This window comes from Equus caballus, chromosome 16 (assembly GCF_041296265.1).
Source record: "Equus caballus isolate H_3958 breed thoroughbred chromosome 16, TB-T2T, whole genome shotgun sequence".
Taxonomy (NCBI): domain Eukaryota; kingdom Metazoa; phylum Chordata; class Mammalia; order Perissodactyla; family Equidae; genus Equus; species Equus caballus.
In genome coordinates this window covers 57,927,657-57,940,555 of record NC_091699.1, presented here as the reverse complement: position 1 = coordinate 57,940,555, position 12,899 = coordinate 57,927,657, and the positions used below count along the sequence as shown (strand labels likewise).

General features: G+C 44.0%; 1 protein-coding gene across 9 annotated transcripts in view; it reads right to left on the bottom strand.

Moving 5' to 3' along the window:
- Positions 1 to 12,899, bottom strand: part of SCN10A (sodium voltage-gated channel alpha subunit 10) — a 110,425-nt gene that overhangs the window by 63,854 nt on the left and 33,672 nt on the right. For all 9 annotated transcript variants that reach the window (XM_070238933.1, XM_070238940.1, XM_070238936.1 and 6 more), the window contains 5 exons: positions 6,657 to 6,785; positions 5,981 to 6,072; positions 3,596 to 3,817; positions 3,140 to 3,203; positions 110 to 251 (listed from right to left, as the gene is read on the bottom strand). In XM_070238933.1, the coding sequence (XP_070095034.1) occupies positions 110 to 251; positions 3,140 to 3,203; positions 3,596 to 3,817; positions 5,981 to 6,072; positions 6,657 to 6,785 (649 nt within the window). The remainder of the gene's footprint in view (positions 1 to 109; positions 252 to 3,139; positions 3,204 to 3,595; positions 3,818 to 5,980; positions 6,073 to 6,656; positions 6,786 to 12,899) is intronic.

The following is a 12,899-nucleotide window of genomic DNA, read 5'->3' as shown; positions in this document are numbered from 1 at the left end:
TACCCAGAGTACAAAGGCTCCTGACATTGTCAGGCTCCTCCAGGAAAAATGTAGCCATACAGCTGACCCCCCTCCAACCAAGTCTGTAGGGAGACAGGCAGATCAATACCTGCTGGTAGAGGCGTTCCCATGAATCCTGTGTCATGAGGCGAAACAGTGAGAGGAAAGCCCAGGCAAAGGAATCAAAGCTGGTGTAGTTAAAATCCGGGTTGTCAGATGTTTTAAGGCAGAGATAACCTTTAGGACAGTGGCTGTAGCAAAAATAGAGAAGGTCATCAATTGCGCAGCCCCCTGCTTATTGAGGGTAAAGCAGCCCAGGGCTACAGGAAGACCACAGGGTTTGAAGCCAAAGATTGGCCTTCCTCTTATTAGCTGGATGACCTTGGACACTTAGTCTCTTTAGGTCTCATTAATGGGACCATTGCCCAAATGGTTTCATTGCCCATTAAATGGGGTTGATAATACTTTCACTTCATAGTTTCATGCACAGGGGAGTGGCTTGGGGATGGCCAACTGACTGCCCAGACATGACCCTATAAGGTGGTAAGCTCTTTGCAAGTTCACACCAGGGGATGGAGAGTTAGTACCAATAATGGAGATTTAAAACCTGAGCCAGTTGGCATCACCTGCAGAGTTGTCTATCAAAGGAGGACTCACATTAGCCAAGTCCACTGACCAATTATACATAACAATGAAAACAACACTTTCCAATTACTGAGCACTTACTGTGTGCCACTCTCTCCCCTAAGTGCTTCAGACACACTATGATTTAATCATCTCAACAATCCTCTTTTATAGATGTGGAAGCTGAGGTTCAGAGAGAAGAAGTCAGTTGCCTAAAACCACACAGATGCCAATGTGTTTATTTAAAAGGAGAAATATAACTGTCAAGTAGCCTATGAGGACTGACCTACGAAGGAGGGCCAAAGTGAAGATGACTGCTTGGTGAGTATTGGGGTGAGGGTGCTGGACTCCTCTCTCTTATAATAAGGGGATAAGTTGGTGTCAAGAAGTATCTCTAAGCTCAGGGCATGCGAGGTGCTCTCGTACATTCTAGTGGGATGATCTGACTGAGAAAACAGTCATGGCTTGTTTATAGTTTGGGGTGCTACTGCTCCAGGATTCCTCCACCAACACTGACTTCTGGGGCTCTCTTTATTCCAGACAACCAGGCAAACACACAATCTCAGGGCCCATACAATTGACTAGGGTCCCAGCAACTTGATTATAATCATTCCCAATTCTGTCTCCAACTTTGGTTGGAGATGTGCGAATTCCCAAACTCTGTAGGCCCACATGTAAAGACGGTCTCTTGGTTTGCTCTCCCAAGGAACTAGCCAACCCATTACCTATGTTACCCATTTCCAGGTCTTCCATGGAACCTCTCTATAGCTGCTCCACATCAACAGCTAATGGCTCTAAGACTCAAATGAGACCACAATGCAAAGCTTCTTGCATGGTACCTTCAGCATAGCAAATATTATATGTAAAATGCAGAGTTAAAATCCCTGCTGTTTTTGACCTGAAGCTACCAAAAGGATGGACTGGAATAACACATGTGAAAGAAAGCTGAAAATCATCAAGTATTTCCTAGTACTTGTTCTCCACCTTGAGACCTCAGACTTTCCTCCCACAATGCCACTGGTCAGTGCAGGACTTCGCTCAGGGCTCTGGCTTCTCTGTGGCCCAGCGCAGGACCCAGCTTTGGTGTTCACAGCATGCCCTTCAGGGCTCACTCTGCCCATCATCCTGAGCTGACCGCCACTTACCATCCCAGACCTACCCACTTCTTTGCCGCCTGGCCAGGACCTGCCCTGCAGGATGTCTGATCTCTCTTGGCTCTGGAGCTGGGCGGGCAGCACGGATGGAGCCCACAACTTTACTACGAACAGCCCTTGGGCTACTCTGGAGCCGCCACCTTGAGAAATGCCATTATCCTGACAGGAAAAGGACATTGAGGGGGCCCTATGTTTAAATTTAAGTCAAAGGCAGGTGAAAATTGACATTGGAACAATCCTCTCCCTGAGCCAAACAGCCAAATGCCAAGTGCATTTGTGAAGAAAGAGGTCAAGGAGCCTATGTTGATCAAATTCTCCTATTTGTCCCCACTCCTCAGCTGTATCAGAGATTGTTTTCCTAGTGAGCTGAGTAAGGCAGAGCTCCACACAGGTCTCACCCAGCTCCACTTGGGCAATATGGGGCTGTCAGCCATTCAGGGAGTGGGATCATAGGGGTTTAGCGTTCCAGATCCCCAGCCATGGAGATGAGAGAGATAAGCCTTTCTAATCTGTTGCCTGGACCCTTTCTGTCCACGCCTGCTCCAGTGGTCAAAGCAGCTGGCAGACCTGAGGGGTCTCTTACCCATTACTTTGTCTCACATCTTGTTCCGCCACCTGGAATGGCTTCCATCCAAACTATCTTGTTCAACCAACCTGGAGACATCCCGCCTGCCCTTCATAGCTCACCTCAGCCCCCACAGACAGCCTTCCCTGACCTCCTCCCCTGCCTCACACCATCGCCTCACTGTGTTTCCCCAGCCAGTGGGGCCTCTAGCATGGCACTGGTTCTCCATCGCGTAATAGCTCAATGGATATGCATCAGAGCTCACAAACTGGCAGCTTGCAGGCTGACTTTGGCTTGCAGAAATATTTTGTTTGGCCCACAATATGGAGACATTTTTTGTAATTGGTAGAGAATATTTATAGTTGGGAAATTTCACGGAAAAATCTAAATTTCCAGTCTCTCTTTTAAAAGTTGGAAGAGCTGGAAGCGGTGGACCCACATGACAACCAAAGCTGGACTGAGCAGTGGCTGTCCCCTTTATCTGGGGCATGAACTCTCACTGCCATAGTTCCGCCCAGCCTATTCCTCTCATTTGTTGTGATGTGTCTGACCTTTGTAAGAATCTGAAATTGTGAAGTTGGGTGCATGTGTCTCTTCCTCTTTTGTGTGAGGATAATGAAACCCACGTGATTGCATTGTGATGATTAAATGTAGAACATTTGACACAAACTATATTTAATAAGTATTAGTTCCTTCCCATGGTAGATTGTTTTCAAAAATGGCCACAGGAATGCTGATGACAAGAAGGAAAATGAACTACTGGGCATTGGTGATTTGTCGTGGGTTGGGCACTCACCCTGCATCAGATCCATTGCCACACAGTAAGGGATCAGAAGTGCCCTGCTTAATGAAGTAGAAATCTGCAAAACAGAGGAGGGAATGAAAGCCTCATCTATTGTTCTGGATGTTCCAACCCAAGCCTTGTGTGGTGAGGGCAACACCTCCTAAGTCTTCTGCCCAAGCAAGGTGAGTTCCCTCAGCTACGTGCACTCAGTGGGCATGCTGGGACACTTGGAAGGGGAAAAGTCCCATCTGGGGACAGAAAAGCTGAGCAGTGACTTCAGCTGCGAGCCTCCCGCAGCAGAGGCAGAATGGTCTGCCTCTGGATTTATAGCTCATTTCCTTGTCAAAGGGACATTGGGCAACAGAAAATGAAGGACCCGCTTCAGGAGAAGCACTTCAGCAGGAAAGAGGAATGAAAATATATGTCTCTACAGGTCTGCAGGGGCTTCACACCCCTTGCCAACCAGACCTTTGTCCGTATGGCAGAAATTCGACTGGAGTTTTTCGTAAGAGGAGTAATTGGCCGTCTCGTTGAGAGTTGTGCAATCTTTGACACATTTGTTCTTGAGGTTGCCCTTGAAGAGCTGCAGGCCCACCAGGGCAAAGACACTCAGGCAGAAGACGGTGAGGATGGTCACATCAGTCAGCTTTTTCACCGAGTGGATCAGGGCCCCCACGATGACCTTCAGCCCTGCGGAAAGATGACAGCGACACTCCCACATGGATGAGGTACCACACACAGAGCATGTGTGCCTGGCATGCTTGCATCTTAGCCATCCTACCCTCTCCCTACATGCAGGTGGGAGGTATTTTACAAACTCTAGGGCAGTTCCAAGCCCAGTTCCTCATCGGAACCTTGCAATAACCCTGAGAGGCGGGCAGGCAGGCAAGCAGAGATTATTGTCCCATTATAAAGATGGGGCAACTGAGACTCAGGCAATGCATTTCTTGTCATCTTAAGCTAATAAATTCCTCACAGTAGCAGTTCAATTTAAAAAACAATTGTTGAGTATCTGCTATGTTCCAGGCACTGTGCTAGACGTGAGGCTACTAACTTCACTCCAATCATTTGGCATCTGTCTCTCTGCACTCACCTTAGTTCTGGGAGGCAGCTTGAGGCTGGGGACACATGAGCCTCAATGCATGTGTGTGTGTGTGTGTGTGAGAGAGAGAGAGAGGGAGTGAGAGAGAGAGAAAGGCATACAGGGGAGATAGACTGAGACAGAGAAAGAGCGACAGAGACACAACAACACTAAGAGATGAACATCACAATAGAGTGAGACCATGAGAGACACTGAGAGAGTTGCTGAGGCAGAAACAGAGAGAATCTAAGAAGGAGCTATCCCAGAATCAAGTACAGCTGGCAGCAAAGATGGGGCCCCTGCTTATTTGAAGAAGGATAATTTGTTGCTCTGGCAAAAGAAATCAGCTTCTTTGGGAAAGCAGCTTCATGGGTAGCAGGAAGAGCTCTGACCAGGAAAGCAGTCTGGGATCTATCCTTGCCTTGTCACTTTGTTCAACAAATAACCCACTGAATATGACCCGTGTTAGTCCCTGGGCTGGGAGCTGAACAATGGTGAAGGCACTGGCATGTGGTGGGGTTGTCTGAAGACTGAGGGGAAACTCTGTAGGATTATCAAGCAGGTGGGCACAGATAAGAGCAGCCCCCAACTGAAGCCTGGAGTGGGGATGGGGTGAGATGGAGGGTGGGGAATTGAGGCAGACCAGGGAGTCTCCTCGAGGAGGTTGGCAGAGCCCTGAGGAGCGAGTATGAGTTGAGTAAAGAGAGGAGGAAGGACTCTCCTGATGGAAGGAGCAGCATGGTCAAAGGCTGAGGGACGAGCAGAAGTGTGCAGTATTTGTGGAACCACAGGTAGATTTTGGAACCAGATCTGAGGCAGACAGTGGAGAGAGATGAGGCAGGAGAGGGAGTCTGGAGAGGGCAGGTCTTGTAAACAAGACTCAGGGTCTTCCTGGCTAAGAGTAGGTAAGAGTGAGAGCAAGTGGCCGAACTGACTGCTTATTGCTAATGCTCTCTTCATGAAGAAGCTTGTCCAGTGGGAGCTGGCGAACACTTTCCAGTCGCTCCCTGCAGAGTCAGACATAGAGTGGAAGAAAGGGACTTCCTCTCCAGCATGAGTGTTGCTATCTTGCCGATGAAGGAATGGATTCTCAGGTGAGGGAGGGGAGATAATCCATCAGGCCACGAGGGGGAAGCGTTGAGTCCTGTCTCAGCGCTGTCACTCTCCCTCCACCAGTCAACGAGGAGTATCACTGGGCCACTTGTGACAGCAGAGATCTTGGAGGCCCAAGAACGTGAGCTCTGGTGGACTACTTTTGTTTACGAACTCTCTGTAATCAAATATTGCCTAATTGTTTTCTCCTCTGGGGGTCCAAAGATAGAGATCAGCCTCAAGGTTTCGGATCCATGGACATGGCAAAGACATTCAGCAGAGCCTCCGACTGCCTTCTCCCTTCCTCCCTGGGTCCAAGTTTACACCTTTGATTTAAGGTATAAATGAGAATCTGATTGGAGGCTCGCTGAACCCCACAACAACATAAAATGAGGACATGACCTTCTTGTCATGGATAGTGAGGCCATGTGGCACCATGAACAGAGTATTGGCCTAGGAATTGAGACATTGGGTTTCCAGGTCACACTTTACCTCCTACTAGTGATGAGGACTTGGGATTGTGTCTTCTGCTCCCTAGGCCTCAGTTTCTTTGTCTCTTAAGTGGGGACAATAGCCCATGCCCTGGAACTTTATAGGGCTCTGGTGAAAATCAGAGGAAGACTTTATGCTGTGGAAATCAACATGTGCTCTGAATAAATGTGCTGGTTAAGGCAGCTCACCCGGGATCACAGAAACTGTTTTTAAAGCTCTAAGAACTCTGAACGTCCGCAGGCCTGAGATCCCTCGGAGATCCATCACTTCACCAAGGTATCTGTAGGACCAGAAGTCAGTCAGCATCTCTGTAAGGGGAGGGTCCTGGGAGTGCATGCAGCATAAATGAGAACAATTTTGGGAACACGAGCCTAGAAAGGACCCAGAACAAACACAGAATCTAGTAGCACTTCCACCTATAGACCGACACTAACACTGATTCCTTTATTGCATTATCTTTCAGAATGGTCCCTTTGGGAAGATGCATTGTGTGTGGGGCTCTGTGCACTACACATATGGATGGATATTCAAGCATGTGGGCTTGGCCAACCAGTCTTCTCAAACACTGATTCCTCAGGGAAAGCACTTCATGCCAGGTAGATGCAAGGTTGAGCTTTGTCTGATCCACTTCGACAGGCCAGTTATGGGCTCAAATTTGAGGTCTCTGACTTCTCCCTGAGGGTGTGGAACTAACCCTGGAAAGTGACTCCCAAAGCAACACTTGGTGGCAAGAAAACCCCAGGCCGCGCAGTCCCAAACGAGGAAGCTGAACGGAGATAAGGAAACACCTCCAGAGCCTGAGCCTAGACACACCCAGAAGCTCCACACAGACACACAGACACATCAGCATGGAGAAATACTCACGCCAGAGTAATGACGCTAAAATCCAGCCAGTTCCAAAGATCTCGCATGTACGCAAACTCATTTAGACAAAATCCTCTTGCCAGTATCTTGATCAAGGCTTCAAAGGTGTAAATGACAGTGAAGATATACCTGGGAGTGAAGGTGGAAAAGGAGAGTTGACTGTGCCTGGGGAGAGCTCTGGGGGAGAGCTGCTGTGATTGCTCCAAAGGCAAGCATGCAAAGATCATCACCAGCTGGGAAAGGGAAGATGGGAAGGGAAGGAGATAAGACACAGACGGAGGAACTTAGAGGAGTCACACAGATGAGCAAGGTGGGGAGGGATGTGTGTGGCTGAGATGATTGCAGCATCTGCTGCTCTGAAGGTAGGCAGAGGGCAGTGGTAGCTCAAGAAGTACCACAAGGTTCAGAACAAGGATCTTCCTGTTCCATGAGGTTCCCAGAGGCTCCTCGCCCTGAGGGAAGCTGGAGGCACTTCTCTGAAATCGCTGAGGGCTGAAGATGTGGAAGAGGGCCAGGCCCTGCTACATCCCCCGTCTCCAAAGTTCTCTACTTCTGGCTGTCTTTTCTTCTCACACTGTGTCTGGTCTGCCTTGTTTCTGGCCTCAGGCATCCCAGTCTAAGAACCATATAAAGCAATAAGCAACTAAGCGTCATGGAAGAAAAAGGCATCTAAATTCACAAGCATTTTCTCAAGAGGATGGATCCCGTTAGAGGACCATCTCAAAACAGCCCTTTTATTCTTCTGGGCACTTTGTGGGTTTGGATTTGAACAGATGGTTCTGGAGCTGATGTTGAGAGTAGGGTAGTGTCTGTCAAACATTCAGAACCCCTCAATCACCTACAGCAGTGGTTCTAAAACTCTAGCAAGCACCTGAACCACCTGGAGGGCTTGTTCAAACGTGGATTTCCGGGCTCTTCCCCTAGAGTTTCTAATTCGGGAAGTCTAGGGTAGTGCCTAAGAATCTGCATTTCTAACAAGTTCCCAGCTGATGGTAATGTTGCTAGCCTGGGGAACTGCCCTTTTAGAACCATTGACAAAAGGGATTCAGATGCACATGTAAATCACATGTAATTTTGGATACATTAAATTTTTTAAAATTATAAACATAAACACTGGTGTTAAAAATGGGAAGACTTTTGATTAAATATGACAGATTGAACATATGTATTTACCTCCATCTTTTCTGAAATCCTTCTTAAATGATAGTAAAAGGATTTTTTAAAAAGCGCAAACCCACTAGAACGAAGATAATGGAGAACACAACAATAGCGTTTTGGAAACTAGAGTGCGGATGGGTGAGTGGCAACTGACAGAGCAGACCCAAGAAAGTGGAAACCTTAGCTGGAAGTGGGGCGTTCCCAGAAACCAGCCAACCCACATTGAAGAGCAGCTCAGGACTTAGAGATGCTAAGTGCTTCTGAAAGTGGGGATGGGGAGAGGGTGGCAAGTGGGGTTGAAAGGACAGTTTGAGAGTCTTTACAAGAAGCAGTTGGGCTAGACCCCACTCCACATCACCCATCCAGTGAGGAACTGCCTCCTCTGCTCTGGAAATGGACTGGATGTTCATTTTCTCAAGAGATGCACAAAAGGGAGAGAGCTGCATACTGAAACAGGAGTATCAAGAAAAAATTTACATGCTGGAGGCAGACAACCCTCTTCTTCCCCTCGGTAAGTGCCTAGAAGCCTGGCAGTCAGATTAATAGCCCGGGAAGATGCTGCACTTTTAATATGGACCGCCAGCCAATGAGCATCAGGAATTTGAAGGGTGCTTCTAACACCAAAGACTAAAGCAACCAAACAGGAAAAAAAAAAAAAAAAAAAAAAGAAAGAAAGAAAAAGAGACAATGTGGGGAGCAGAAGAAAAGTTAGGGGGAAAAACCCCATCATTAACATTTTTAGAGAGTTAAGAGACGAGAAAATAGTGGATACATAAAACAAGAACAGAATGCTATAAACAAGAATGTTCCCAGAACAAAACACAATTTTTGAAAACAAAAATATGATAGCAAAAGTAAAACATTAATAGGAGGGCTGGAAACAAAGTTGAGGAAATCCCATAGAAAGTGGAACAAAAAGACAGAAATGGATAAGAGGTGATAAAAGTATGAAAAATTAGAGAGTCAGGCCAGTAGGTACAATTTCTGACTAATGAGAAATCTAGAAAGAAACAGACAGGAGCAAATTATCAAAGAAATAATTTAAGAAAATTTCCCTAAACTGAAGGATCTAAGTAATCAGCTAAAAACACCCACAGTTGTTCCAAAACATGAATGAAAAGGCTCATATCATGGCATAACATCACAAAATTTCAGAACCTTGTGCACAGAGAGAAGAGTCTAACTTTTCTTGAGGGAGCAAAAATCACAGGCCACAAAAAAAACTATCAGATTTCTCTTTTTGTTTTATTTTGTTTTTTGGGTTTTTTTTTTTGAAGAAGAAGATTAGCCCTCAGGTAACATCTGCTGCCAATTCTCCTCTTTTTGCTGAGGAAGACTGGCCCTGAGCTAACACCTGTGCCCATCTTGCTCTACTTTATATGTGGGATGCCTGCCACAGCATGGCTTGACAAGGGGTGCGTAGGTCCACAGCCGGGATCCATACTGGCAAACCCTGGGCTGCCGAAGCAGAACATGCAAACTTAACCACTGCACCACTGGGCCGGCCCCTCAGATTTCCTAACAGCAACCTTGGAGGTTATGAGACAATGGAACAATGCCTTCAAATTTTTGAGGAAAATAATTTCTAATACAGAATTTCTTCCCCAACTAAACTGTTAAGATGAGGGTAGAAGAAAGACAACTACAGATGTACAGTCTCTGAAAATTTACTTCCTATCTACCCTTCTAAGAAAGTTACTAGAGGATGCACTCTAAAAAACAAGGAAGTAACCAATAAAGAGGAAGACATGGGATGCAGGGGAGAGACAAACGGAATCCAAAAGAGGATGGAGAAGGAAAAATCTCCAGAAAAGAGCTGTGCATCAGGCCTAGAGAACATCTAGGTTAGATTAAAGCAGGAGATAGAGATTCTAGGAGTGATTTCCCCAAGAAAACTGGAAACTGATGTGTTTGAATAAACTGAAGCAAAAATTAAAGCTCTGGAGAAAAATTTGGGAGCAAATTGGTGATAAATATATAGAAAACTGAGCAAATGAAGAAACGAAATCCTTATTAACTCCAGAGAAAGCAAAAACATGCAAAAAGGAAATGTAATCAAAGTAATTGCATGACATATCTGTGAGTAGTAATTGCTTAACAATACTATTACATAATCATATAAGTAGTTGGACAATGTACATGTTATCTGGTTATCTAACCAAAATTTATAACTGTAATGGGAAGACGAGTCCAAGAGGAAATGAGTGTGTGTATGCGGACCCAGCTCTTTTTTTCCATAGCAGAAAGTCAATAGATGATATCTAAAATGGAAAAATAAAAAAATAGTAGTGTGAGTATATTATTAGAGACGGAGATATCAGAAGAAAGAGGTAAAAAAGCTGAGAGTAGTTGCCTCTGGAATTATGGGATTAGGGGTGAGGAGATGAGAAACACGAAATTGCTGTTTTTATTAGAATCTTTATAGAACTATGAGACCTTTTAAACTATAAACCTATATATCTTAAATAAAAGTAAAAATCAAATTAAAAAGTGAATAGCAGTAACATTTGTCCATATCTGTAAGAGGAGAAATAGTGTTTGAAATCATTCACAAAGAAATCTATATCTGGCTGGGTAGCTGCCTGAGCTGTCAGCTTCCATATCGTGTTGGTGTTCCCCCAACTCTTTATGTTTTCTAAATTAGAAAATCTTAACTCAGAATTATAGGCTGTTGGGAAACTTTGATGGATATTTCTGGCTTTCCAGATCAATCACAGATCCAGAAATTATGGAGAAATTTCTCTCTAAAGACTGTTTTCAGTGTTTCACCGGCCTAGTGCCACTGAAAGCTGAAGGTTAAAGGTCTCAATTTGGGAGACAGCAGCTGATGGAGTGACATCCTCTCTCTGGAGGCATTTGGCTCCAAGGCATTTCATCACATTCAGCTGCAGCATTTGGACGTGAGTTTTTATCTTTTTTTTTGTAGGGAAAGATTTGCCCTGAGTTAACATCTGTTGCCAATCTTTCTCTTTTTTGTTTTTCTCCCCAGAACCCCAGTGCATGGTTGTATATCCTAGTTGGGTGTCCTTTGAGTTCTTCTATGTGGGCTGCCGCCACAGCATGGCAACTGACAGACGGATGGTGTGGTTCCAAAACCGGGAAATGAACATGGGCCGCCAAAGCAGTGAGAGCGTGGGGCTTTAACCGCTAGACCATCAGGGCTGGCTCTTGGATGTGATTCTTAATATACAAAAGACATATCTGAAGTGGCTTTTCTGATGAATGAAGAAAGTCATTGAGTATTGGGAAAAACTCAAACTCTCAGCCATTGAGCCATTTGCACCACTGCTTGGTTTTAAGAATTCCGATGTCTAATCATTAAAAAATCCTGATATTTAGGCCCTGAAGTCAAAAATCCATACTGTTCAAAATCCTGAATGTATTACTGAGACACACCACATGTATTCATGGAAATGGTAATTTAAAAGGATTTCATTCCTTATTTTAGAACACTGTAAACCTTTTTGGTGTGCCAGCCAGAGCAATTCTGTGTGGAGAGCAAGCATCTTGTACTCACTTCTCGTTTCAGCCCAGTAGGCTGAGGAGACGTATACTAAGTGGCCACAATCAGCTGGCATTCACAATTTCAACTACATCCCTCAACAGCAAATCAGAGTCTGGAGGCAGGTTATGGACCCCCTGCTGTGTTCCATGAATAAGGCATGTACCGCCTTTGGAAGAAATATTTTTCATTTGTATAGCAATGCCTTCCCCTGCTGACCATGTGGCTGGAGCTTCCTCAGTACCAATTCATCATATCTTTTTTTTTTCAATTGTGGAAAAATACATGTAACATAAAATTTACTACTTTAACCATTTTTAAGTATAAAATTCAGTGGCATTAAGTCCATTCACAATATTGTGCAACCATCACCACCATCCATCTCCGGAACTTTTTCATCCTTCCAAACAGAAACTGTACTCATTAAGAACCCCCCATTCCTCCCTCCCCTATGCCCCGGCAACCTCTATTCCATGTTCTGTCTCCATGAATTTGCCTGTTCTGCATACCTCATATGAGTAGAATCATACAAGATTTGTCCTTTTACATCTGGCTAATTTTACTTAGCATAATGTTTTAAAGGTTCATCCATATGGTAGCAGGTATCAGAATCTCAATCATTTTTAAGGCTGAATAAAATTCCATTGTATGTACAGACCACATTTTGTTTATCCACTCACCTGTCAATGGACGTTTGTGTGTTGTTTCTACCTTTTGGCTATAGTGAATAATGCTGCTATGAACATTGGTGTACAAGCTAACATATGTTTTTAAAGTCTATTTCATAGTTTACAAACTAATGATTAATTAAACCAAAAATCTCTTATATTAAAATTAGCTTCATGATAAATAGTGCAAAAAGTCATCGAGCACTTCTCTCTCACATATATGGTGACAACTGATTTATTCATAGTTTTATTCAACTATAAAGTAAAATGTCTGCTTGTTTACATACATAACCATCATTGATTTTAAAGGCCAGTCACATTATAAGAAATTCAATATTTCTGAGAAAGAAATTCCACTAATTGTTTCCTGATTTCTTTCCAACTGCAATATTTCTCATTGATTTTGAAGCTGGTTTCCTATCTTACCAGCAAGAGTATAATTGTGTTTGTTTTTTCCATGAGGAAGAATGATGACCATATAGTTTTCTCGTCTCTTCAACTTGTAACACCAAATTTTGACAATTTTGTAATGGAAAGCCTTATTTTGTGTTTGTACTAGAGATAGTCAATTGGTTTAATAGTGGGTTGATGAGTTTTACTGGAAAATAATGTGGAAGTTTTGGTAGCTTTATATTATTATTTGTTAAAAATGTTAACAGATAAAAACTAAGTACTAGGACAAAAGGATCATTGATCCAATGAAATTTAATTATCATTTTTCCTTGTCATGCATCCTGCTTTCTTATTTATTCTTTATCTGCCTTTGTGAGATTATCCACATCCATTGTCCACTTGTCTTGTGACGTACATATTCAAGCTTTAGATTTTTGACGAGTCCATTCATTACTTATATTTGTGAACTTATTTTATATTGTAGGATTTATTTTCTATTTTTGTCACTATTGTTTTATTTCT